Consider the following 27951-nt stretch of genomic DNA (forward strand, 5'->3'; position numbering starts at 1 on the left):
TACCTTTCCAAGGAGGGAAAATTTATTCAGATCATGTTTGAGAATTCATATATGCCACAACAGGATGTTAAGAATGAAAAGGTAGAAATCTCACACTGTTCCTTAAACCTGTCCTACTGCCCAACCAGATCCAGACACTGCATGTCACTACCATTTTGCTAAATGGAGGCCCCCAGGCACTAGTTCACACAGGCAACTGCATGTGTCGTAAAAATGCACAACTTTTCCATTAAAAGCTGTACGTCTCTCTCTCTCTCTGGCTACACTGGTGATTCTCCAGTTCAATACTTTAAAGGCTGCAGCAGCATGCATAAGAATTTCATTTTTTGTTTTTTGTTTTTTTAAAAAAAAGTTAAGAAAGGTCTCCAGGAGATGGTGAGTTTTATTGTCTTGTCTGGATAGAGGTTTGATTCGCTTTCGAATGTTCCAGGGTGGAGAGACTAGGAGAAAGCACAGGATGCAGAGGTCTATTCGGTGTAATCTTCTCCCTCATTCTCATCTTCGCCATCAACAGAGAGAGCAGCATACTTGCTTGCAGAACTGAACTTCTGGAATAGAGGAGTGAGAAAAATCACCAAAGCCTTGAACCCTCACATCAAAAAACCAAGAAACAGGATACTGAGCCTTAGACAAAAGGGAGGGGGCCAGGCCTAGCCCACTCCCTTCCGTATTAGCATTTTACACTGGCCTGTAGCTAGGGAGGCACGGCCAGAGGTGCAGGTGTTCTTACCGAAGTCCTCCCCCCACTTTTATCCTGGAGAGGGGATAAGAGCAGTGAAAGTGAAAGGCAGAAAACTGGAAAAAAAGAAGCTTCTTTCACTATTTCAAACAAGCAGCGATACCAGATTTCCAGTTTCCAACCCCTCTGCTTCCAGCCCCAAATGTAAGAGTTCCATGGCAAACATGCGCCGAGAGAAATCTAACAAGCATCTAACACTTACGGAAGCTGGATTTTCTTCAGGTTTCTTTGGCTCAGGTGCAGATCGGGAGTCTTGATCCTTTTTGCCATCTTTCCTGCGGAGACGGGAGTGTGAAACCATGTCTTTAGGAGAGGACCCTCGCAACAGCCACAAGCAGGTGGGAGGCACTGAACAGGCACTTCCAGTCAACAGTCCTTGCTACCTGGACATTGTGCTTCCAGATTCTTAAACAAGAACTGTCCACACTGGTTGACTTTCCTACAGCAGGAGATACGGCATCGCTTGGAGAACCAAAAACTTAACTACAGGGACCCACGTATCCAGCATCAGACGAAAGATTACCAATGACGAGAGAGAACATACATACCTATCTGACTCCTTCCAGTGGTCTTTGTTCCCTCCATCTCCTGGACCACGGCTGGAGTTCCCACTTTGGCCTTTTGGGACACTCATGCCATCTACTTTGTTTTCATCTGTTTGAGTGGAGACACAAAAATAAATTGAAGGCAAGTAAAATAAGCACCCTCCCTCTCCTAAGTTTCCCTTCAGCTACAGAAAAGCGTATCCATGTGTACTGAGGAAAATTCAACCTCAACCCAACCCAGATTTCTCTCCTAAATCCTTCTTCCCACATTCCTCTCACCCCCAAATATGACCCACTAAAAAATTCCACTTTAGGGTTATGCCATCATGAAGAGCAAACTGGAAATAAGGACTATGACGCTGTTGTAGTGACCTTGGCCTTACAGATGGTGACATTTCTAATCTGGACTGAGCATGTTAATTTCCTTCCGATTCTTTTTTTTCCCCCTTTCAAAGAAATGTTCTACCAGGAAAGGGCAGGACTCAGTGCTTTCTCCAGAGACCACTCTTGCCCTCTACTGGCTGGCAAGAAAAGGCAGATAATCTAAGAACCTTTGATACAAAAACAGGTGCAAAATTACACTGAAGTTCAATTCCTCAGGGGCTCCTTTATAAGCTTCTGATTTAGGCCTCTCATCTATGGGAAAAACTAACTTCCTTTTGGTCTTACCTTTCCTTGCTGGTCCTTCTTCAGACGGCTGAGCCGGAACTACTTTCCCCCCACCACTGGAAGGAAAACATGTACACATTTTTCAGGCTTAGGGAAAGAACAGGTAAGAAACTTATAAAGTAATAAGCTTTACAGAGAACCAGAAATATACACTTAACACTGTGAAACATTATAGGAAAAACAACAACGAAAGCAATTATACGAACCTTCACTAAGCACCATGTCCTATCGAATCATCACAATCACCCAAGGTGAATATAATTCTCTATTTTACACATGAGGCTCCTAGGACTTAAGGAAGTGAAGTGACCCCCAAAAGCCATGCTGCCAAATGTGGTAGTGGCAGCTTCTGACTACCAGGCTGCAGGTTTCGAGTAGCCACAGTGATGCCAACTGGTTATCAAAACTCTAGACAATGGAACAATTGGCTTTAATGAGCCAGCTCCAGAACACCACTGAATCTGAACTGAGAGCAAAGACAGCAAAACTTAAAAGCTGCTCTGGAAGGCACTTCCTCTCTCTCTTTTTTAACAATTTTTTAAGATTCCTGAGCTGAAACCAAGTGTCAAGTGCCCAGACAGGGCACTTTCTGTCGTGCTATCACAGTGTTTAAGATCCTACAGCTATGCCACTGCTGTGCTTCTAAGCAGACTCACCTTGTAGGGGACTGCTGCTCTGTGTCTGAGCTCTGCGATCGAGCAGGAGGGTTGGAACTTCGCTTCACCCAAGCATTCTCCTTTGGTGGAGGGGCTGGCATTACCTTTAGAGGCTGTTCAGGTTTGGGAGGCTTAGAAGTCGGAGAGTGACAGTCTTCCTCCTTATTGAGGGTTTCATTTTCTAGAGACTTCTCACTCTCTCTCCTTCGTGCATCTGTTAAGTCAGAGTGGGAAGGTTAAATTATCGAGAAAAATTCCACCTCCTTTCCTAGGAACCAGTACTCTACTTCAGGATTCTAGCCTTGCTACATTTTCAGCGTTAAAATGTCTGTACTTGGACAGGATACATATACAAGGGTGAAGAGGACCTCTGATGCACCCTCAAACCCCAGGAACCACTGCTCAAACTTCAACCTGGAGGCTCAACACACACTCACATCCACATACACAGAACAAAATGGGATATACGTTTATGAAAAACAAAACATACTTTATGTATTTTATAAAGGCGCCAAACATTTTCTCAAAACTAAAAGCTTTATTTTGTTAGATTCTTTCTGCATTTTAAGTGCAACCTCTTCACGTGGTATATAATCAACCCAACCATCACACTCCCACCTCGCTGTAAGAGGCACTACGGTCCTGTTACTAAAAGGCTACTCGAGTATGAATGACTGCCAGAAAAACTTCTACAACACTTGGCTGAGGTGATGTGGAAATTCATCCTTGAGCCATACTTTGAAATGCACAAATCAATTTAGAGATGAGAGGAGAAAACAAAAAACACTGGCTCACAATAAGGTAAGGGAGGTATTATAATTGAACTGCTGTTTCCAAAACACTGAACATGTTTGTGACCGATCAATAAATTCAATGAAGGAAGGAACGATGGATGAAGAGCAGATCACTGCTAGAGACGCTGCTCTGGTCATAGGGGACATCCACAAAGGCTGGCCCTGGGAGCAGCTCTGAGAGAGCTGTAGGACTGTGACTGCTCTAAATAAAGGAAAACTCTGGAATGTCCGTAAAAGGAAAAGAAAATCCAGCCATCAAGTATACTCTTTAGTGGAAGATTATTCAACAGGTCACCTAAGTCACTTCTGGTACCCATTTCTCAGATTTTTCAAGCGATTAGATGTGATACTCCAATCAATCTATGCTAACCCAAATTAAGTGTCCACGACTGAATTTAATACCCCAAAGACTCTGCATAGTTTGGTTATGGCTAGTTTATGGAAACACGATACCCACCCTGGTCTGACTTACTTCTGCCAGATGTGGCTGAGGTCCCAGTCTGTGATGACTCACTTCCTGTCCTGGACCGTTCCCGTTCCTGAGTTTCTTCACTTCGCCAGCTTGGGTGTCTGTACAAAGAGATTAAAAACAAAAAGTCCAGCTCAATGAAGGCCACTTTGGACCCATGCTGACCCTTCAAGAACCATCACTTATTGATATTTTATCGTGGTTGTTTTCCTTGTGGGTGGGTGGGTGCATCCTGTCTCTCACCTCACCAAGTTGGGGCTCTTTACTCCATATACTAAATCAAGGTTTGGCAATTTTCTTTAATGGGTCAAATAAACTTTACTTTTAAAAAAATGCTTATTTATTTTGAGAGAGAGAAAAGTGAGCGAAACGGAGGCAGAGAGAGAGGGAGACAGAGAATCCCAAACAGGCTCTGGGCTGTCAACACAGAAGCCAGACACAGGGCTCAAACTCATGATATGTGAGGTCATAACCTGAACTGACAGAGTCAGACACTTAACCAACTGAGTCACTAGAGAGCCCCTGATAAATTTTATTTATAAAAAAAGGAAAAGGGCATAATTTCCCAACTCCTATATTAAATTACCACCAATTTATATTTGTCGCAGGTTAAGCCCAGTTATTCCCTTTTACAAATTGTGAGCGATAGGCAACCAACTCTTCACTGGGTGAAAGTGTCCCATACACTCCAGCACACCCATCGGTCCCAGCCCGTGCACACTAAATGCCAGCGACAACCAACAAGGTCTCCATGAATTTCCCAAGTGTGCCCTAAGGATGCACGTCCCCCACCACCAGGAGCCACCAGACTCGTGACAGGAAGCGCACAACTGAGGAGATGCTCACCGCTCCCGAGGCCGTCGCTCTAGCTTGGGCTCATCCAGCTGGCGCTGCAGCTTCTCCTGCTCCTTCTGCAGCCGCTCCTCTACTTCTCGCTCTCTAGCAGCTGTGTCAACGGGCTTCGCCCCTCCAAAGATAGAGGCTGCTCGACTGGACTGCGAGGTGCTAGCAGAGGAATCATCTTCCTTAGGAGTACTCCGAGGCTTTAGATTCAGTTTGGGTCTTTGGGGGGGACCTAAGTTAAATAAAACTCTTAAGTAAGTTTTTCAAAATCACCGAAAGTTGATGGCTGAAAGCCAGATTCCCAGACACAGCTCTTATAAAATGCTATATGGGATTTAGATTAGTGGCCTAGCCAGTCCAGCAGAGAAGGGAGATTAGAAAATGGGTGGCCTAAATAACCAAGTCCAATCAATCTTTCCACTATCATATTGATGATGCAGTGCCAGACTGAGGAAAAGACTAAAGAAAGGTAAAACTTTAAGTGGTAAATTATTGTGATTACTAATTACCTGGAAAGAAATGTCTGAGTATAATGAACTATTGGATGAAAAGTATCTTGGTCAAAAATGTGGTCTGGAAGATGGATTACTTAAGTAAGAGCTTGTAACAGTATGATGGTAAAGACTCTAGTTCCTATACCTTTGTCTCTCTCTGTAATATAAACTTGACAGTGATTCACAGAGCAAAGCATACAACACTGACTAGCTTAATATAAAGTCTAAAGGAATCTGATTCTGTTTTGGATCCAAATTGTCAGAATGTTTTAAGGAAACTGTGTCTCTCATAATTAGTGTTTATCTTAAATATTTCAGACATACCAAAGATAAAGAAGATAAGGCCTATGTGTCAGCCACCTGGCTTCAGTAATAAAACACTACAAAACCCACTGAAGGCTCCTCCTGAGTAGCTTTTCTCTGATGACATGCCTGTGTTCTGTCTTCTCATAACTATTATACTGAACGTGGGGTTTATCATTCCCATGCAGATCTTTATACTCTCACTATAGAGCATATACATGTTATCTACAAAAAGGGTATAGTTTAGTAATATTATTTTTTTCTTCTAAGTAGGCTTCACTCCCAGAGTGGAGCCCAATGCAGGGCTTGAACTTATGGTCCTGAGACCAAGACCTGAGCTGAGATCAAGAGTCAGAGGCTTACCTGACTGAGTCACCCATGCACCCCAATATTTAAGTTTTCTAGAAAGGGTTTAAATTGGCAATTTATATAACCTTCCAAGGTACAGTTTTTCAAAAAGGTCTTATCTTTAAGTCATTTCTACATCCAGCATGGGGCCTGAATTCACAACTCCAAGATCCAGTTGTACCCTCAGACAAAGCCAGCCAGATATCTCCAAGTGATACAATTTTAATATGTGTAACTGTGCGAAGGGCCCATTAGCTTCCCTTTTATAGGGTAATACTGGGGGTCAGAAAGAGTTAACTCATTTAAGCCATACAGCTAATAATACTTTGTGGACCAGAGGATGAAATCTGTATTATCAAAGCAACTTTATGCTCCTTCCACTATAGTACACAGTATCCTTTTCTTCTTCATCTGATAATTTCCATTTATCTTTACCAACTCAACAAATAATTTGACCACTTATATTTCTGATATTGTGGTAAGGCCAGGAATATGACAGTTGGATAGTATTTAGTTCCTGCCTGCAAGGAGCCCAATTTAGCAGAGGATCAGAATAAAAAAGACTATAGTATGCTAAGCTGTACAGAACAGATTTATCCACATGGAAGTTCTCAGATTGGGGCTATGTTTGGGGAAACCTATGAAAGGTTCCAAGTGGTAACTCCTGAAAGTCTAGAAAACTGAGCAAACACCTAATGGTAGATGTCCAAGGGATGGGAGAGAGCACTAAAGAGGCAAACTGGAGGCAGGATAGTGAAGACCCTTGTATGTCAGAGGAACAAAGGGCTATCTTTCAGGCCATGGAGAGACTGGGAAAGCTTTTAAAAGAATGATCTAAATGGGGCGCCTGGGTGGCTTCAGTCAGTTGAGCGTCTGACTTTGGCTCAGATCATGATCTCCCAGTTTTTGAGTTTGAGCCCTGCACTGGGCTCTCTGCTGTCGGTACAGAGCCCACCTCAGATCCTCTGTCCCAGCCTCTCTCTGACCCCCCACCTGCTTGCACTATAAAAAAAACAAAACAAAACATAAAAAGAGTAATCTAATTAGCTCTTGTTCCAGAAAGACAATTTGGGCCAGTGTGAAGAATGGAATGAGACAGGGAAATCTGTTAGTAATGTGAGCATAGCAATGAAGTATGAACGAAGCTGGAGATAAGGGGGCAGATCTTGGAGGGAGCGGTGGACAAGATCACCAGAAAAAAGATCAGGTATGCAGTTATGGAGGGAGGCAAAAAGGGCGTGAGGAAGGAAAAGGTCAGGAGTCAACGAGATTCAAAGCCCATTATCAAGCCTCTACTTTTCTCACTAGTGAAGTGGAGATGATAATCGTACCTACACTAGATAGAATTCTTAAGACTGCATACCTGTAAAAGTACTTAGCTCACTGTTGGTGCAGAGTAAATGCTCATAGACTGTTGGCCATTTATTAACACTTCGTGAAAGGCCAGATTTGTAACAACAGTACATTTTACATAATTGTTATTAACATTAACATTAGGGGCATAATTTTAGGGGCACTTACATCTTACCACTGATTATCAGTTACTGTGATATAAAGGCACTGAAATCACCAACACTTGGTTTTTAACCCCACAGTGCCAATCACTCGCAGTCTCCTAACTGCGTGGCAAACATTTTCCTTTTCTCCTTTGTAGAGTCAACACATTTTAACTGAAAAATCTATATGCTAAGGCAACTTAGAAGAATTAGACTTTGCTTTATTTCCATTCTGTCATCCTTGTCCAATGCTCTTCTACTATCCTCTGCTGCATCTTTCACAATGTGTAAATTCTATCCTGTTTCAAAACCCACTTAAGGGGTTTGAGACATAACTGATAATTTTCTAATCAGTTTCTCCAGTGGTCTGCCCTACTAAGTAAGAGAAAATGATTACCTCTATCATCACGCCTATAATCATCCCGAGAGTAATCATCTCTGGAGCTCCATGACCGATCATCTCGTCTGTCATATCTGTCTTCATAGCGGTCCCCGCCTCCTCTGTAGTCATCATCCCTACGGTACCCGCTACCAAATGCTCTTCTGCCACTGCCTATCCTGGAATCATAACCTGTAAATATATCCCAAATTAAGATCATCACACTTGAGGAAATAAAGGCAACCAAGGGGTTCTCGAAAGAAAGAGATTTAATGCAGCTGTTTTCTAATGACCTCTATCATAGTCTCTGCTGCCTCGGTCATCATAGCGATCCCGGCCCCCGTATCGATCCATATCTCGGCGTGGGCCATCACGATACCCATCCCGATACCCATCCCGGTATCGGTCTGAATCGTAACGATCTCGATACTCTAGAGAGAAAACAGACAAGGCAATGTCATTCTCTTTTCTTTGACACCATTAATAAGAGCTTGAAAGACCATGAGGGCAACTTGGTTTCATGAGTTCACAGTCACTATGTCTGTTTTTATAAAAATTAATCACTTTAAATGCAAAGTGGAAAAATGTGTACTGAATTAAGTTTTATTGGTATTTGACTTAAAAAAATTTGATTCAATAAATGCTAACAATTTGAGAATTAAGGAAGAGTAAACTCTCTAAGTGGCCCATAATGAATTTCCAGGATTAAAAACAAAATACGGTAGAAAAAAAAATATTGTTGGAATCTGTAGTTTTGATTGGTTCTAAAGAACCAAAGACCACTTAAAAAGTTTAGCATGGGAAAATACACAAGGTCTAATCTGGGAAGCAAACAAAATGAGAAAAATGTGACATGGGACAGTAACTGGCTATTACTTAAGTAACAGAAAATAAAATTAACAGGACATTTTCCACCACCAAAATGGCGAAGATGAAAAGTAAGAGATACCTCTGGTACTGGCCAAGTTGGGGGGAGTAAGTTCATTCCCACACTGCTGAGGAGTCTAGAACTGCACAACTACTCTGAAACTGGTTTCAGAACTATGCATTAAAAGCTTTAAAATCACTTGTACCCTGTGGGGCAACAATTCAAATTCTAGGAATTTATCCTGAAAAAATACGGAACATTATAGAAACATATACAAGAAGATTCACAGGAATGTTGTTTATAATGTTAAAAAATTGTTGAGTGCACAAGCTATGGGTTAAGTGAAGGGCCATCTATAAAAAGCAACCACTAAAAATGGAGTAAGAGATACATTTACTATGACACTTGAAAACTGTATTTTACACTCATGCATGAATCAGTATCAGAGATGCCTAAATTCCAGAAATTTGTATCTAAAAATGCTGCAGAGCTCAGGTGGCAAACTACATGATATGAGGCATTTATAAAAGGAGGTAGAGGCTACTTAGCTTTGGCTAACTTGCTACATCTTCCAATTTTCTGAGAAAGCTGAGAACCCCAATTTTCATACGAAAAACCGTATTTTCCAAACATGAACCAAACAATTACAACAAACTTAAAAACATTTTGAGTTTAATAATTTATGCAGAGGTCAAATGAGAATTGTATTTTTATGACCTCTTCCTTGTAAACCACGATTTTGGAAACCTCATTTTGTCCACATTCCCTGATAAATTCCCAAGTTAAAGGATATGCTAATGTTGGTAAGACAATTATAGACAGGAAAGAATCTAAAATAGAATTCAAAAACCAAAAAATCAACTATGTGTTTATTTTGAAGTATGTATTTGATTTCTAGAGACAGGCACTGTATACTTAGAACTTCCTGCAGAAAGGCTGACGCGCAGTACCTCAGGTAGTTCTCCCCATGGCTTTGTCTGGTCACACAGACTTGACTGAAAAGTCAGATATAAACTCGACTCCTTCTTCCTATTCCTACATCATTAGGTTAAGGAGAAATTCTTCAAATAGGAATTCTACTACTTACTGCTCCCTTCATTTTATTTGGTACAGAGCTCACATGATGCCTTAGAGAATTAAAATGCATGTGAACTGAAGTTGTTCTATTTCTTTTTACTTATAAAATATTTCCAACACACAAGAAATTACAAAAGCAATCATAACAGACTCCTGTTATACCTGTAGTTAGGTTTAACGGATGCCAATAGTTTACCATATTTACTTGTTTTAAATTTCACAGCAGTATGTTACAAATGTAGCTAAAAGATTCCTTCCACCTTCCCCCAGTCATGAAGGTAGTTCTGTTACCATGCATACATTTTTATAATTTATGCATGAACACTAGAGGATAGTTGTTTTTTTTTTTAATGCTTTATTTATTTCTGAAAGAGAGAGAGAGAGAGACAGTGTGAGCAGATGAGGGTCAGAGAGAGGGAGACACAGAATCTGAAGCAGGCTCCAGGCTCTGAGCTGTCAGCACAGAGACCGACGCAGGGCTCGAACCCACGAACAACCGTGAGATCATGACCTGAGCCGAAGTCAGACGCTTAACCGACTGAGCCACCCAGGTGCCCCTAGAGATAGTTTTCAAATGTTTACACCCCCCACTCAGTATTACAGATTTAAAATTTTATCCCTATCATTACACATGTATTATACTATATGGACAAACCACTATTTCATCATTTCTTCACTGAATTAGTGTTCTTTCTTCATATATTTCAATAAAGTTGCCTAATTTTCTCCATAAAGGTTTGCATATTTTTTTGTTAGATTTAGGTAGTGTGTGTAAAAGTTGTAATTCACCCCAACTCTTAATTACCCACAACATTCTATTTCTCTTCTCCTTACTCTAAATTATAGTTTATTTATTTGCACACTGCTTTTCTCCCCCAGTATAAACAATGTCCAAGAGGATAAAATTTTTAAATATCTTTCTTTTATTTTGAGAGAGCACCAATAGGTGAGGGGCAGAAAGGAGAGACAGAATCCGAAGCAGTCTCCGTGCCATCTGCACAGAGCCTGATGTGGGGCCTGAATTCATGAACCATGAGATCATGACTGTAGCTGAGATTAAGAGTTGGGACGCTTAACCAGCTAAGGCACCCAAAGGCGCCCCCTTGTCTATTTTGTTCACTGCTATATCCTGGGCTTTGAACACTATCTGGCACATGGTAGACATTTAGTGTTTTTGAAGTGAATGAATTCTGTTATTTAAAAAAGTATCTTAAAAAATTCCATTTTGACTGCTGGCTGCTAGTAATACAACCAATTTTTGTGTAATGCTCTTGCCCCAGCAATCTTTTTTTTCCCTTTTTTAAGGTTTATTTATTTTTGAGAGACAGAGCATGAGTGGGGGAGGGGCAGAGAGAGAGGGAGACACAGAATCCGAAGCAGGCTCCAGGCTCTGAGCTGTCAGCACAGAGCCTGATGCAGGGCTCAAACCCACAAGCCGTGAGATCATGACCTGAGCTGAAGTCGGAAGCTTAACCAACTGAGCCACGCAGGTGGCCCACGCCCCAGCAATCTTGCTGACTCTAAGATTTCTTGGGTTTCTTTATAAACAGTTATTTCCTAAAGAGAGAGAAATTTCCCGCCTAATCTTTGGCAAGGTTTAAAAACAAAAAAATTTTTTTTAATGTTCATTTTTAATGTTTATTTTTGAGGGAGAAAGTGGGAGCGTGGGGGGGTGGAGGGACGGAGAGGGAGGGAGAGGGAGAGGGAGGGAGAGAGATAGAGTGTGAGATTGAGAGTGAGAGAGCGCGCGTGCGAGCATGCACAAGAGACACCCAGAATCTGAAGCAGGCTCCAGGCTCTGAGCTGTCAGCACAGAGCCCAACTTGGGGCTTGAACTCCTAATCTATGAGATCATGACCTGAGCTGAATTCGGATGCTCAAAAGACTGGGCCACCCAGGCACCCCCCACAAGGTTTATTTTTCTTTTTTTTTTTTTTTTAAATTGTAACCATATCAAAATCTTTTTCTGCATCTATCAATTCTTTTGGAGATCACATTTTTTTCTGTATCTACTACTCCCTCCCTCCCTGCTAATATGATTATTTACATTGATACATTTGTCCTATTACAAAACAGTCCTCAGAACACAGAAGAAACTCACTGAATTAAAAAGGAACTTACTGTCTCCAAAGCTATCATCGCCTCTCCTAGGCGGGTAGTCATCGAAGCTGTCTGTGGCAGGGCGCGCCCTCCAGTCTGTATCTGTTTTGTCAGAATCCCGATTTCTATCTCGGCCAAAAGAACGATCATCCCTGTCTACAGAGATGTAAAATAAAAACTACAAGTTAGCACACAAAACCTTTTACATGATTGTATTTCTTACCCGCACAGAGTCTTCCCCCAACATACTGCATTTCATATCACAAAGTTGCCTGACTCAGATGGTGCTCCATCATAAGTGCACTCTTCGACTTAACTGAGTAATTCATTTCCTCACTGTAAGCATTAAACCTCATTCAGGTCTCATATTGTGTACAGGCCAGGAGCCCCTGAAATACATATGAATCAGGCCTTGTGCTGCTAGGTACACTTATTTATTACATATTTAACGTTCCTCTAGGTCAATCAGGGTCTTTCCATCAACACTACTATCATTTTGGGGTGAGTAATTTTTTGCTGTGTCCTATGCATTCTAGGATCAATCCCTGGATTCTACTCATTAGGAGTCAGCAGGACTCCCGAGTTCTGACAGTTCGAGAGGTCTCCACACATCGACAGATGTCCCCTTCGGCAAAATCATCCTTAACTGAGAACGAACGCTCCAGATTCAGGCAGGCCTACTGCTCTATCTCTATTAAAACGTTCTGGTAAAAGCTACCTCTGCTTTGTCATCCTAGGACCAAAACAAAACAGGGAGATTTCTATCAGTTTTCTTACCTTTATCTTGTGCTTGATCAGCAACGTCCACTCGAATTCTCCTGTTACCTAGAGACTGAGAGCATAGGACCACATTAACCAACCTTTTGCCCCATTATGCACAAATCCCATGAGTGACTTGAACGTCTGGGCATAGCAGAAGCACTGGGGGAAGGAAGATAAAGGAAAAACACTGTAATCTAGCCAACACTCCAATTTGTTGGCCAAAGAATCCTTTATAAAGACTTGAAAATCGAAATAATCCCTTAGAATTAACAAATTTAAGTTGGGCTTATATCAATGTCATATCAATTACATACTTTTATAAAGCTATATTTACTTTATAAAATGAGCCTTTTAACTATTAAAGGCAACTTATCAAACTTAATAAATTGAAAAGAATTCCCAGATAACTAGCTAAATAAAAGGCATATTTGGGTCCAGAGCAACTATTCAGGCGGACATTTATAGAGCCCCTACTATGCAACAGCAACAGTACATAAAGCATTGTCTCTATTATCTCAAGTTCTTTCACTCAATATTACCTTTGGATAAATCAGTTCCTCCAGGATACCCTCTGACTTCCCTTTCCCACATCATTATTTATATACTTTGAACCCAATTAATTCTACTGCTGATTTTTCCTCATTTCACAGTAGAATCTACAGTTGAAGAAGGATAACAGTGAATTTTGGTTAAAAACACCCAGAATTGTATTAAATACTACTATGATGCAATCTCTAGAAACAAAGTAAACTCCTAAGTCTGGACCATGACAGTATTTTATATAATATGTTATTCATCAAACTTCAGATAATTAAATTGTACGGTATTCCTTCCCTCATCCAAACCTAGAAGTTATAAATAATGTTAATAAAACCTAAAAATGATGTGAAAAGAAAAAACTTTGGAACAAATAAGCTTTTCAGATATTTAACTCATACAGACGATCATGGCTATAACTCAATTATGACACAGGAAAAATATTTGAGAGGCGTTGATATGAACTGTGTTAAATGGTAGGGTTTGGACCATAGAATTATGGCCCAAATCTGCTATCTGACAAACTGCCTTCTCAAGAAGTGAGGGTTTTCTCATATTAAAATGGAAAAAAGAGCCCCTTTCCTTCCCAGATTTGATTTCTAGTCACTAGAAGGGAAAAAAAAAAAAAAAGCAGGTTCTAGACTAGAAACTTCCATTACTAAGAGGTAACTGTTAGCTTAAGAATCACTACATGGCACCAATCACTCAAATGACTGTAATTACAGTTAGGTTTCATCCCCATACCCCCCTCATGTATTAGCAGCTGAATCTCCTCTACTACACTGCTGGTGTGTCTGGGTAGGAAAACATCTATGGGCAATGTTAAAAAGCACAAGAATTGAGTGTTTACTGTCATTCTCCTTTAAGAGACCCCTAGGAACATATATTACAAATGACATTCCACTGAGAAATGTTTCCAAACTCTTTAAACCCATAAAAAAAAATCATTAACTTTCCTGAAAATCAGTAATGCCTTTTAACACTAAACTGATAAGCATGCTTTGATCTGGTCAGATTATTTTGAAAAAGCAAAGCTATGTATGAGAACTGAGACAAAGTTCCAAATCAACGAATGAGTAACTTCTATTAGACCTGGTGTGGCAGGGGTGGGGGTGGGGGGCACGGCTGGGTGGCTCAGCTGGTTGAATGTCGACTTCGCCTCAGGTCATGGTTTCACTGTTTGTGAGCTCCAGCAGCCCCCAGTCAGGCTCTGTGCTGACAGCTCAGAGCCTGGAGCCTGCTTCGGATTCTGTCTCCCTCTCTCTCTGCTCTTCTCCCACTTGTGCTCCTTCTCTCTCAAAAAAAGACTCCGTGTGGTGGGTTTCTTCCATAATTTCCCACATTAAGTACCTCCCTGAATGACTGGGACCTGCAGAGTTTGCTCAAGTTAAGTGTGACTTGCTAGATGTTGAGTGTTAAGTGTCACATGGTGTTTTTCTTTGTAGACACTATGACAGTCTTTGCAACAGTGACCCAAGCAAAAATACATTGATAAGCATAGGATTGGTTAGCTCCCACCCCTCAAACTTCCCACCTTATTTTCTTTACCTCTTCGTTGAGGCTCAGGGCACTGAGCAAAGAATCCAGGTCCTCAAACTCAGCATAACCAAAACCTTTCAACCTCTCTGGATTGCTGGGTTCACGTGGTAAACGCACTGCACTGATCTGAAACAGTAAAGAAACAGATTTCCAATTAAATATTCTCGTTCATTTCTCCCTCCAACCCCCCTGCATATGCAATGAATTTCTCTGAAGAATTCCCAAGAAAGAACCTGGCTGTTTCCAGGAGGAAAACTGGTACAAAGGGATAGGATAAAGACTTCACTATATGCCATCAAACCTTTTCAATTTGAACCATATGAATTTAACCCTTAAAAACAAACAAACAAACAAACAAAACCCTAACGAGTTCAGAGTAGTCCCTATATCCTCGACTTCTGTTTCATTCTTCAGGTCTAGTTTTTAGCTGTTTTTCAATAAAGAACAACTGCCCATTCCACAATCAGTTTATTTTAGTCATCTCTTTATGCCTATCTTTTTAGCAAAAAGTTTTCTAGGCAGTCTATTCTTTGAAGACTTTTGTTTTCTAATTAGAAGTTTGCAGGATTCCTTGTTTTAAAGTTTCATAAAACTGCCTGGCATGAATTTTTATTTATTGATTATTTACAACAGGGTATGTACTCTTCATTTCCAATTTTAGAAGCATTTTCAAATACTTCTAACTATTTTCTGCCCATCTTTTTGATGGCTTCCACATATTTTCTCACCCTGTAACTTATTTCTTAAGTATTTTGAATGTATTCAAGCTACATTCTTCTAGATCATGGATATGATACTTTACTCTGGCTCCTGAGATACACATTTTGTTAAATTCTCTTTTAAATTCTAGTTTAACTCAACTCTTGAAATAGCAGTAAAAGGAACAAAATATGAAAGAGAGAAGTACCTCCAGATCAATTCTAAATTCTAAAGCATTCACAGTAAAAGCCTGAATGGGCCAGAGGTTATTATTCAGCATTCTACAGAAGAGGCCAAGAAAGTAAAATCAAAAACAGGTCAGCTTTCTAACTGTACTACATATTTATACAGAGAAGAGGATTTATAGGTAGCAGTCAAAAAACAATCACATTGTGGGGCGCCTGGCTGGTTCAATTCATAGAGTGTACAACTCTTGATCTCAGGGTTGTGAGTTCGAGCCCCACATTGGGTGTAGAGATTACTTTAAAAATAAACTCTTAGGGGCGCCCGGGTGGCTTGGTCGGTTAAGCGTCCGACTTTTGCTCAGGTCATGATCTCGCGGTTCGTGGGTTCGAGCCCCGCATCGGGCTCTGTGCTGACTGCCAGCTCGGAGCCTGGAGCCTGTTTCAGAGTCTGTCACTCCCTCTCTCTCTGACCCTCCCCTGCTCATGCTGTCTCTNAAAAAAAAAAAAAAAAAAAAAAAAAAAAAAAAAAAAAAAAAAAAAAAAACTCTTAAAAGAAAAAAAAAAATCACATCAGAAAAAGTACCCATTGACGTTTGTGGTCCACTACAGAAAAGATGATCTAGGAAGGGAGTCAAAAAACAAAGTAAGAAGAGAGTAGACTGCTCCCAGAACAGAGCCCAATGGGGGGGCCTGAACCCACAAACTGTGAGATCATGACCTGAGGCCCCCAAAAGTAAACCGTACCCTCCATGTGGGGTTTGAACTCACAACCTTGAGATCAAGAGTTGCATGCTCTCACTGAGCCAGCCAAGTACCCTAAGTCCCAAGTATTTTTATTTTTTTAAAGTATATTTATTTTGAGAGAAAGCAAATAGGGAAGGTGCAGAGACAGAAGGAGAGAGAATCTCAAGCAGGCTCTGCGCTGTTAGCATGGAGCCCAATGTGGGCTTTAAACTCATGAACTGTGAGATCATGACCTGAATCGTAAACTGAGTCGGACGCTTAACTGACTGAGCCACTCAGGTGCCCCAATCCTTAAGTATTTTTATTTATTTTATTAAACAAAAAAATTTTTTAATGTTTTACTTATTTCTGAGAGAGACAGTATGACCAGGGGAGGGTCAGAGAGAAGAGGAGACACAGAATCCAAAATAGGATCCAGGCTCTGGGCTAGCTGTCAGCACAGAGCCCGATGTGGGGCTCAAACCCATGCATCGTAAGATAATGACCTGAGCTGAAGTCGGACGCCCAACTGAGCCACCCAGGCGACCCTCTTAAGAATTTTTAAATCTAAGTTTGAAAAAAGAACTCAGCACCTCTATACTCACTTTCCCATCTTTTTGGAATCTTTTAGATCAGCATTGCAAATATTCTGTCTTAAGCCTTTTAAGAATGCCTATAATCACTGTGAATTCCACTATATGTGACACCAAACTCACAGAACCCTTAATAATTTTAGCACACTATCATTAACATAAATTACATATTTCTGACTTTGGCTCAGGTCATGATCTCACAGTTCATGGGTTCGAGTCCCACGTCAGGCTCTGTGCTGACAGCTCAGAGCCTGAAGCCTGCTTCGGATTCTGTGTCTCCCTCTCTCTGCCCCTCCCCCACTCACGCTGTCTCTCAAAACTGAAAAAACATTCAAAATAATTTAAAAAAATTAAAAAATATAAACTACACATCTTCTCAGTTGTAAGTATTCCTACCAAACATTGAAAAGTGACTCTGAGGGGTGCCTGGCTGGCTCAGTAGAGTATGCGACTCTTGATCCTTGGGTTGTGAGTTTGAGCCCCACATTGGGTGGAAAGATTACTTAATAACTGAGTATATCAGTTTTTAAAAAAGTAATCTATACGCCCAATGCGGAGCTTGAACTCATGACCCAAAGACAGATTCCCATGCTCCACTGACTGAGCCAGCCAGGTGCTCCTGGGTATATCACCTTTAAGATTCTTAATGAGAAGAGGTATAGGTTCCTGAGAGATTCTTTCTGTATCAATAAGATGTAAGATGAGATTATGACTGGTATGGGATGAGAGTATTTTCAGCCAAAGGGTCTAAACATCACTTAATTATATACCCATTTCTTCCAAGTCTAGACATAACCTCAGAATCTTTCTCAGCTTAGAAATTCAGACATGATCACTGACAGTTTGCTACTCTCCACATTTAGTTAACTGCCTTAAACCTTTACACTTACATTTAATCCTCTAAAGAATTCCTTAATGGAATCTTCTGTCACATCATAGGGCAGGTTCCCTAGAAAAGCAGTATAGGGTGGCGATTTTGGAAGACGGCTCCGGTCGATATTGGGTTCCCGAGCAGCCCGTGGAGCAGTGGGCAGGATGGAACGGTCAATTGGAGGTGCCCTATACACGTCGTCATCATTACTGTGCCAAGTAGTTGAAACTAGGATAGAAAAGTGGATGTTTAAGAAATCAAAGCAAACTTCCCTCACTGCTGCTGGAGAGTAAGAAGATCCATGCTAAGTACTGAGTGTTAAATAGTTTCTTTAATATCTGGAAAGATTAAATAGTTTATTGAATATCTGGAAAGAAACAGATAAAAAAGCACTTAAACGAGGGCATTTTACAAAGACAAAATGCTTCTGAAATGTCAGTATCGGATTAGCAATGCAAAAAACTCAGTACTCACTGTCTCTTGGTTGGTTTCTAAGTATTTCAAGACCTTTCAAGACCCAGGCTTTTGTTAACAGAATCATGGTAACTCTTATTCCTTATGAAGCAAAGAATCACCTATTTCTGGAATGTTACTGTGTGCCAGGTATTTTATATTCATTATATCCCATCTTATCTTTTAAACAACCCTGTGAAGTTGTTTCCATTCTACAGAAAAGGAAAACTCAGATTTCAGATTCAATAACGTGTCCAAGATTACAAAGATGGCAGAGTAGTAGATGGTAATCCTAGTACAGACAGGACTCAAACCAAGGTCCCTCTCATTCCAAATGTATTTAAACATTGCTGACAACTCTCAGATTCCTAACTTTTTGGGTGGACAAATTGTTTTCCTTATGGTTCATCTCCTTCAAACAAACAGCACCTCAATTCCATCTCATTCCTCACTTTTGTTTACCCATGCCTTCATAAAAATAGTTCCTAGATCAATTTATTCCTTAACTCTGAGCATAAACAGCTTATGCAATATACTATAATATCAGGATATCATAGAATTTTAGTAATCTAGTCCATAACTTTTCAAATGACAATGAAGCTTAAAAGCCTTGAAAAAAAGTCTGTTAACAAGAGCCAGAACTAGTACTAAGCTTTCCTGAATCACAATTTCAGTACCTAATCATGAACTCTTATAGCCTAAACCTAAAATTGTATGAAACACACAAATATATGAGGTTCTACAAAATGATTATAAAGTCTTTTCATATTATATATGTGAACCATTATTATGGAATGGGTTTGCCTTAGAAGAGAATGAAAATCCCAAGCACAATGGAAAATTAAAAAAAAAAAAAAAATTACCATCTCCTTCCAGGTCGTCTGTTTCATCAGCCCAGCTGACTGGTTTGGGGACATAAGTGCTTCCTCCCCCAGTCCCTCCATCCTCAGCCAGAAAGTCTGTTAGGGAGATAGTTTTCCCCTTCTTATTCTTCTTTTTTGCTGTTTTAAAAAAGGCAAAAGATTATTTATCATTACTTGGTTATTTAAAAGAGTTGTACAACATGCTGTTAAAAGAAAGTAACAAAAGGGTGCCTGGGTGGCTTAGTTGGTTAAGTGTCCAACTTTGGCTCAGGTCATGATCTCGCAGTTCATGAGTTCAAGCCCTGCATAGGGCTCTGTGCTGACAGCTCAGAGCCTGGAGCCTGTTCTACCCCTCCCCCACTTGCACTCTGTCTCTCAAAAATAATTAAAAAAGAAGAAGAAATATTTTCAACATTAAGACTGGGGTGGGGGCAACCTTTTATTTTCTACTATATTCACTCATATATCATTTGAAAATTTCAGTTTAGTAACTATCTGTGCTTAAGACAGATAATTACATTCGTAGCTCCTGGTATACAAAGAACTAAAACAAGACTCCTATCCCTATTAACATACTCTGTATGACATTTATGAGAATTGTGTGATACTTGTAAAATAACCACATGAAGTAGGAATCATTACTATCAATTTACAAAAAAGAAAACTACATCTCAAAGAGGTTACATGACTATCCTACAGTTACGGAGATGTTAGATAGCAGAGCTAGAATTAAACTCAGGGTTTTAGATACCAAATCTAGGGCTCTTCCCACAGGTGTCCAGCCTCTAAGAAGCCTGTTAGTAGTTCTACTGTGCGTGTGTGGGTTTTTTTTGGGGAGGGGGAGGGAGAGGGTGTATCATAACTACGGTCAAGTGTTGTATGGTTAAGACTATACAAAGCTGGATAGCCCTGCCCTCTAGGAAGAAAAAATTCTCTCCTTCCCTAGTCTAACACCACATATGAAGATAAGATAGGGTACTAAAGGTAAAACATAAGAAACCCCTAAACCCAACACATTTGAATGTTTTTGTGTATTTATGAAATCTGTAGGAATTTCCAAATGGCTGTTTAGTGGACTGACCTTGGCTCTTTAACTATCTATTTCTCAGAATCTCTTCTGAGATGGCACCAATCAATAGCTAATGCAGAAGAGCTGAAGGGACTAAATAAACTTCTAAGACTGGCTCCGGAGAGTAACCCCTACATGATAAGAAAAAAAGCAAGCAGCTTTGTTGTAACAAAGATCAGTTTCATGGCTTATAATCATGAGTTCCTCCTCCATGTTCCAATTCTCATCTAATTTTCAGTCCAAGAAGACTAAGAATTTGAAACATGATGCAACCAATTTGTTTAACTGAAGGCTGCTCTCTCACACAGCACCTTTCTTTTTTTTTTTTTTTTTTAAATGTTTTATTTATTTCTAGGAGAGAGAGAGCGTGAACAGGGGAGGGTCAGAGAGAGAGGAAGTCACAGACTGAAACAGGCTCCAGGCTCTGAGCTGGCAGTCAGCACAGAGGCCGATGTGGGGCTCGAACCCACGAACCGCGAGATCATGACCTAAGAGAAAGTCGGACGCTTAACCGACTAAGCCACCCAGGTGCCCCTCTCACACAGCACCTTTCTTTAAAATCCAACTCTCAGGAAATAAAGATGACCTGTTTGCTATGAACAGCCTTCTGGACGGACACATTAAGAAGGGTCCTATAGCATTGATATTGCCCCAGCTTTATGCAGAAGGCCTAGGAGAAATTTTAGTAAGCAAATTTGAACAAAACATAAGGCATGCCTCTGAAAATGCTTATTTTCGTCTTTTCCATATCCTCTAATTCAAAACAGTGTTGGGGACTAATACGATGCTAGCTAGAGATCCTTGCCCTCATGGGGCTTAACCTGGTTATCATCAACTAATACCAATTATTAATCTCTCTGATCACTAGGAAATAAAAATAGAACTGGTGGTCAGTCCATACAATGAGGTAAAGTCCAACATAAATAATTTGATTAAAGCATCCCTGTCCCCTTTGTTCTATATGTATATCTAATACCAAAAACAGCAGAATCTGGAATTAACCTGTCCTTTGATCTGATTTTGGCTTTTACCAACTTTCTGGATCATAATTTCTCAACTTTTACCCCTTGACTTTTTTAAACCCACGACTCTTGGGGCACCTGGGTGGCTCAGTTGGTTGAGCACCCAACTTTGGCTCAGGTCATGATCTCACGGTTGTTCGTGGGTTCGAGCCCCGCGTCGGGCTCTGTACTGACAGCCAGCTGAGAGCCTAGAGCCTGTTTCAGATTCTGTGTCTCCCTCTCTCTCTGACCCTCCCCTGCTCACGTTGTCTCTCTCTCTCTGAAATAAATAAAACATTAAATGTAAACAGATTTAAAGGAACTGGCTCCTAAGTAAAATCAGTCAACTACAGTGAGTGCCAATGTTTGTTCCACTATTTTACTCCAGTAACTGAGAAATGATGTTATCTAAATAAATCCTCCATGCCCTCTGCTCCTCCAGTACCTAGGCCTACTACTTGTTTAGGATTTCAACACCATTCTCTGTATAAGTAAACCACTGTTTAATGTTCTACGTTTATCAGTCCCCTGCCACATGATCAAACTGGTCCAACTCTTAATTTCCTTTAAATCTGATGTGAACTGGGTTAAAAAGTTAAACCAACCACCTCAAGAACAATGAAGTGTCCCAATTATTTAAGGCCAAACCTACATGGACTAAGGGAAAAAAACACACGCATCTCAGAAATTTTATTAAATCCTCCCTGCTGACTTAATTACTGCTACAATTTACTGAAAAAGCATCAGGTACTTTGTATACTCATACAGATTAAATAAAAGAGCTTAAAAGAAAGCATTTTCAAAAACAAAGTCAGCCAAGTCCTTAAACAAGAAACCAAACATCTGTGTCCTTGATAAACAGGGTTTCTTATAATAGATACAAAAATAAATACAACTAGGGATGCCTGGGTGCCTTAGTTGGTCAAGCCATCCAACTTCTGATTTTGGCTCAGGTCTCGATCTCAGGGCTGTGAGTTCAAGCTCCATGCTGGACGTGGAGACTACTTAATAAATAATACAACTGACCAACTCAACTCTTATTTAGAGTTTCTCAATTTCTACACCACTGACGTTCTAGGCTAGGAATTCTTTAACACCATCTCCAGCCTCTCTTCATTAGATGTCAGTACCAAAACCCCCACCCTGCTGTGACAACCAAGAATGCCTTGACACTGTCAAATGAACCCTACGTGGGTGAGATAAAATTGAGAACCACTGGTTTAAGTGGGTTTTACATCAGTAAATAAAAGGACAAACAAAAGGGAATGAATGTCTGCCCCTTATAAAGAATAGGATTCCTTCAGTTTTCTCAGAATGTTTTCCTATCACTTCATTCTTTTAGTAATAAAAGTACCAACTTACAGATACTGAAGTGACAAAATTACTGATTAGCTGCTAGATCTTTATTTCAAAAGAGGACGCCTTAAAGCACTATAAGCAATAAAGCTTATTTGTTGTACAATGCAGCCCTACTTCTGCAACTTTAACTCTTATTTCTTATTTAGGAAGGAGAATTCAGAATGCTCTTAACATTCAGATGAGGCTCTGTCAAAACTTAAGTTTCTTAATTTTAGATCTTGCCAGACTAAGTCCCACTTTTTTGTAGGGTTACCAATTCTTTTCAATGTTAGTAAAAGAACAGCTAGGAAACCAGAAAGTGTCATAAAAACCTATACACGATCATGGCAGCATTATTCATAATATGCAAAACCTGGAAATAACCCAAATTCACATCAAACAATGAATGGTTAAGTAAAATGTAGATGTCTGTACAATAGATTTTGCAATAAAAAAGAATGTGTACTCATACATCCACCAATATGGATGAATGCTAGAAATATGCTAAATGAAAGAAGTTAGTAACAAAAGTCCATATATTATATGATTTAACTTATATGAAATGTTCAAAATAGGTAAATACCAAGAAACAGATGGTGGGGAAAATGACTTTAACATGCAAGGCATTTCTTTCTGGGAAGTCAATCTTGCCAAACCCTCCAAAAGGAAAAATGAATTAATGACTAACATGCTTCCTGAAAGAAACAATACAGTGCAAATGCAATCAGATCACCTGTACCAGTGCCTAGAACTAGACTAACCCTGCTGCTGTTTAGAGCCCATCCATGACAAGAGGTTTCATACAATGCAGTATCATGAGGTCGAGTGGCCTCACCTTGACTGCACTATAGTTGAGCATAATAGAGAATAAAAACCAAGTCAGAACTAATAAACTCCTCCACCTCGACCACCACCAGTTCAGTTACATGACTCAACTTCTTTGGACACAATCTGAGCAAAATGCCCTATCACCTTTCCACACTCAATTTGGTCATTTACGCAAAAAATTCACGTTAACCACTACACAAAACACCTTAGAACTTTTCTGTAAGTGAAGGGCTATAAAAATTCAAATTGACTTTGGTGTGGGCACTTGTAAATGTACTTACACGTAAGTAAAAATATGCACTTGGTTTTTTAAAAATAATACTCTGAAGTTAATTCTTTCCTCCACCATCATGAATAGTGAATGAATTCTAGGATGCTTTGAAACTAATGCAAAGTGGTAGAGTATTCTATCAAGCCATACATATATGGTATGCAAATTATACCTTAAACCTGTTTCAAAGTGTGTATATACAGATTTTAAAAATGCCATGACCTAGAAACACTATATCTTATTCTGACACTACTTCCTGTATTTGTCCTTGAATTTTCCTGAGTTTTAATCTTGACCTTCTTAATCTGCGTATCCTACTCCCAGAGTAACAAACATATGGTAGATGATGGGATTTGAAAATAGGTAATACAGGTGGTCCTCACTTTTCAAAATTTTGCATCATGTCATTTTACTTTTATGATTTACATCGTTACCCTATCCCATCGTTTTTCCTAACCAAAAGAAATCCAAAGAGGATCTTTGTTCTTAATAACAACAATGCAGCAAAGGGGCACCTGGATGGCTCAGTTGGTTGTTTTGACTTCGGCTTGGGTCATAATCTCAGTTATTGAGTTTTGAGACCCAGCCCTCCATTAGGCTCTGTGCTGACAACTCAGAGCCTGGAATGCTCTGTGCCCCTCCCCCACTAACGTGTGCACTCTCTCTCAACAATAAACTTAAACAAAAATGAAAAACCAAACCTGTTTATTAAAAAAGAAAAAAAGTGAAAATAGCATTCAGGGTGTTTTGCAGCGAGGCACTATAGAGACAGCACACTTCCTACCGAGAGTGGCACATCCAAGCTTGTTCCCCAGACCTATACGCAGCATCAAGCCACTATAACTTTGAATTGTGTCTGTAAGCATCTGTGCTTTACCTTGATTTATTTTGTTAGCAAGATGTGTCCTAGGTATCAGTAAAACTTGTGATTATTTTTTGGATTTGGGAGTGTTCAAAAAAAACAAAAACAAAAACAAAAACACCCAACACTTCACTATAAACTAATGGTTAATTGCTTCTTTGCTTTATGCCACTTCAGCTTACAAAATGCTCTACTTTTGGGGTGTCTGGCTCTTGATTTCAGTTCAGGTCATGATCTCAGGGTCACAGGATGGAGCCCAGCCTCCTTGAGATTCTCTTTCCCTCTGCCCCTTCCCCACACTGTCTCAAATAAAAAATTAAAACAAAACCCAAAACGCTCTACTTTTGGCTAGCAGGGGAAACCTGTATGTGAACAGCATATACTGAAACTATTTTGAATTATAAGGACCAGCACTGTATGAAAAAAACTACTAGACACCATCGTCTTCTCATGAAAATGATCAAACAAGATGCCACACATGGAATTTTCAAAAAGTGTTAGGTAAATTAAAGGTCTTCTGTGCATACAAGCACAAATTTCCAATTTGAAAGCATTTGTCTCAAAAAATGTTAACCTGTATCAAACACATTTGATTCCCTGTAAGGAGAGCAGTTCAACAGCCTGCTCTGGGGCACTTTCTCTTCTTGAAAATCAATAATGGTTCAACTGGCTACTGGTATTGCAGCAAAGAATTTTTCAGTCTCATTTACAAGAGGCCTGTGAACTTTCATCATGGATTTTTTCTTTCTTCTTTTTTTAAATGTTTATTTTTGAGAGAGAGACAGAGTGCAAACGGGGTGAAGGGCAGAAAAAGAGAGACACAGAACCTAGGCAGGCTCTGAGCTGTCAGCACAGAGCCTGATGAGGGGCTGGAACTCATGAGCTGTGAGATCATGACCTGAAGTGAAGTTGGACGCTTCAACCAACTGAGACACCCAGGCACCCCAAGAATAGTCTCATTAACACAGCCATATCTGGGAATATCAATGACTCAAAAAAATCAGTGAGACTGGAAAAGTTGCAAAGTGGGAAAAGAAGTGTGACAAATCCCAAAGTCCTTAAGGGTAGACTGTCAGATGTAACCTTGTCCTCTCAGATACCAGTATAGTGTCCCTTTACAAATACAAAGCTAAGATTTATGGAACCAAATTAAAGACAGGAGATGAGGGCTTCAAAGGGGTAGAGTAAATGTGGAAGAACGGGAGAAGGGGACATCACCAAGTAAATCTCTTTAATCAGACCAGATTTCACTCAATTCTGTAACATGAAGGACAGACACGCTAATGTGTTCCAACTCTAAAAATGATACCAGTTACGGTGAAAGGGAATATAAGCTTTTCACTAAATTATGACGCTGAACTGCAAAGATGGAAAATCCAGGCCAAGTACTCTAATTTAGATGTTTTTGGGTAGATCCCCAAAATGTGATGACATGGAAGCCAACCTTGTTATTTCCAGGTTGATAGTGGAGAAGAGTCAGGAGGTTCAAAGATTTCAACCTTGCTCTGCTACCTGCAGCCATGTGACCTTGAAAAATAATTTCACTTTTCTCGGCTGGGAGACACCACCATCTGCCTATATTATCTCACAGATGATCAAACTAGACAACATAACACAAAAGTGCCTGGTCAACTGTCAAGAGCTGTATCAATAAAAGGCATTATGTTCCAGTGCACCTCAATTCCCTTAACATTTTCCAAAAACATACATAATTCTTAGCCTCCTATGTAACAGAGGAGAAATTCTTGGTGAGAAAGGAGTGTCCAGAGATAGCAGGGGTTTGAGCAATGCTTCACAGAATCAATGATCAAGCGGGAGAAATAAACTAACCTCCCCCAAACTAAAATGAATGCTGAAAATGCTCCACACCGCACTGCCAGGTCAATGTGAAATGTCAGGGAGACTTGTAGGACACTGGTATCCCCTACTCCAAACTCGTCTAAAAAAGAAACTTGCACTATCCACTAGTTATTTTAAAAGTACTCCCCAGGAGTTGTGCAGGTATCTTAAAAAAAAAAAAAAAAGCTCAACTGTCGGCGCTATCAAAATAAGCCAAAATGGAAGCTGTCAAGGGATCTAACCTTGTTCACCATTTTATCCATCCCCAACACCTAGAATTTTGTCTAGCTTATAGTCTGCGGTCAGTAAATACTATTGGTTAAGAAAAAAAGCCTGGAGAAAATCTAGGTCTCGCTCTTTGCTCTCTCTCCTCCAACACGTGGGCGCGCCACACTGGGTTCCCCACCCCCACCGAACTCCACTAGGTTCAGCCTCGAAGTCTAACAAATTTACCCTGAGAAGAATACACGGCCTGGGCCACACTCTGAAAAGGGAACTGCAGAGAGTGGAAGGACATGAAGGAAAGCGACACATGGACGTAAAACCTTCCCATCTGGGCTCTCACGCGTGCTTCTAAGGCGCGCCCGGTCGCTGCTACCCTCGTCTCTCTCACCGCGCACGCGCGTCGTCGCCTTCCCCCGCCCCTCCACCGACTCGCGCTCGTGTTCTAACTGCCCCCCCTCTTTATTCCCCTGCCCCCACTGCCGTCCACAACGGCCTCGCGCCTAGGAGACGTAGTCTAGTGTGCACCCGTCCGCGCGCCAACCGCCTCCTTCCTTCCTCCACGCGGACACTGTGCTTCACGTCTATGAGAAGGCCTCACGCCTCCCACAGATCTTTCTGCGCCTCATCACTCCAACTCAAGCCAGAGTCCACCATTACTCCCCGCTCCAACCTTGCGCTGACGGGGTGAAAAGGGTGTGAGGGGGGAGGGGAAGGACACGTTCCCCTCCCCCCAAACATCCCGAGGCGATAACCTAACATGGCGAAGCCGCCAGCCTGCCGCAGCCCCAGAGTCCGAAGGACAGCGGTGCCGCCCGCTCCCCGACTCCAGCGAATCGGTGGATCACGCTCGGAGAGTAGCTAATGAGCCTGGTCCTTGGCCGCGCTCGGCCGCTCACTCACCTGAGGCCGCCATGTTGGGAGAGGGAGAGAGAACGCAAAGGACCCGGATGAGGCAATCACGTGATTATAGCGGGAGCGTCGGGCTGGGAGACGCGAAACTGGGAGGGGGCGGGGAAGTGAAGAGGGAGAGAGGAGGCGGGGTGGTGCTGCTCTAGGTTCGTAAAGCAGCGCGACGAGGTGGTGCGACGTCCGACGGGCAGACCTGCGCGACATGTGGCCAAAGCGGGGAGGCGGGGGGAGGGTGCCTGGGCTGTCGCGAAACCCCTCTCGCTTTACGTAGGACTACGCGCGGACGAGGGGGCGGGTCTCAAGATGGGCCGACTTCCTGCGAGTCCGGTAAGCGGAAGGGGCGGGGCGGGGTGTCCTGGTCCTAGTTGTCTGGGACCGAATGGAGGCGGGCTGGAACCCGGAATGGGAGTGCCACAATTGACTTTATGAAAGGGAAGATTCTAAATTTGTTTTCTTTTTATTTTCACCTGTGAAGACATATGTGGTTAATTTAATGAGCTTTAAAGAAATAACTTTCTGGTTAAAGCTAAACGAGTCCAATGTCTTGCATAAGGATGGTTTTAATTGGGCATTTAGAAGAAATAATTACAAATATCGAACGCTT

At 41.0% G+C, this 27951-nt stretch overlaps 1 protein-coding gene across 2 annotated transcripts; it reads right to left on the bottom strand.

The window, feature by feature from the left end:
* EIF4B (eukaryotic translation initiation factor 4B) lies at window positions 1-27517 on the bottom strand. Of its 2 annotated transcripts, none has more exons than XM_039255064.1 (15): window positions 27339-27517; window positions 19006-19143; window positions 17709-17917; window positions 14628-14744; window positions 12558-12612; window positions 11802-11936; window positions 8029-8166; window positions 7754-7927; window positions 4719-4947; window positions 3861-3973; window positions 2610-2823; window positions 1954-2009; window positions 1288-1393; window positions 942-1014; window positions 1-548 (listed from the first exon to the last, which is right to left on the bottom strand). In XM_039255064.1, exons 1-15 carry the CDS (start codon window positions 27349-27351, stop codon window positions 468-470), a joined length of 1851 nt encoding a protein of 616 aa, XP_039110995.1. In that variant the 5' UTR covers window positions 27352-27517; the 3' UTR covers window positions 1-467. The 2 variants fall into 2 exon arrangements, with proteins under 2 accessions (XP_039110995.1, XP_039110996.1); XM_039255065.1 differs by having other exon boundaries at window positions 3876-3973; window positions 27339-27514.
* Between the last annotated feature and the right edge of the window lie 434 nt (window positions 27518-27951).

The sequence above is a fragment of the Hyaena hyaena genome, unplaced genomic scaffold, assembly GCF_003009895.1.
Source record: "Hyaena hyaena isolate Hyena2069 unplaced genomic scaffold, ASM300989v1 scaffold_510, whole genome shotgun sequence".
Classification (NCBI taxonomy): Eukaryota; Metazoa; Chordata; class Mammalia; order Carnivora; family Hyaenidae; genus Hyaena; species Hyaena hyaena.

What these genes read in the sequence shown, in the direction of transcription:
- EIF4B (XM_039255064.1), bottom strand. An exon ending in AATTCTTTAGAGGATTAAAT is followed by an intron (nt 14,745 to 17,708) that starts GTAAGTGTAAAG and finishes TTACTGTTTCAG; the next exon opens with ATCAGTGCAGTGCGTTTACC. An exon ending in CAGCAGAGACTATGATAGAG is followed by an intron (nt 7,928 to 8,028) that starts GTCATTAGAAAA and finishes ATATATTTACAG; the next exon opens with GTTATGATTCCAGGATAGGC.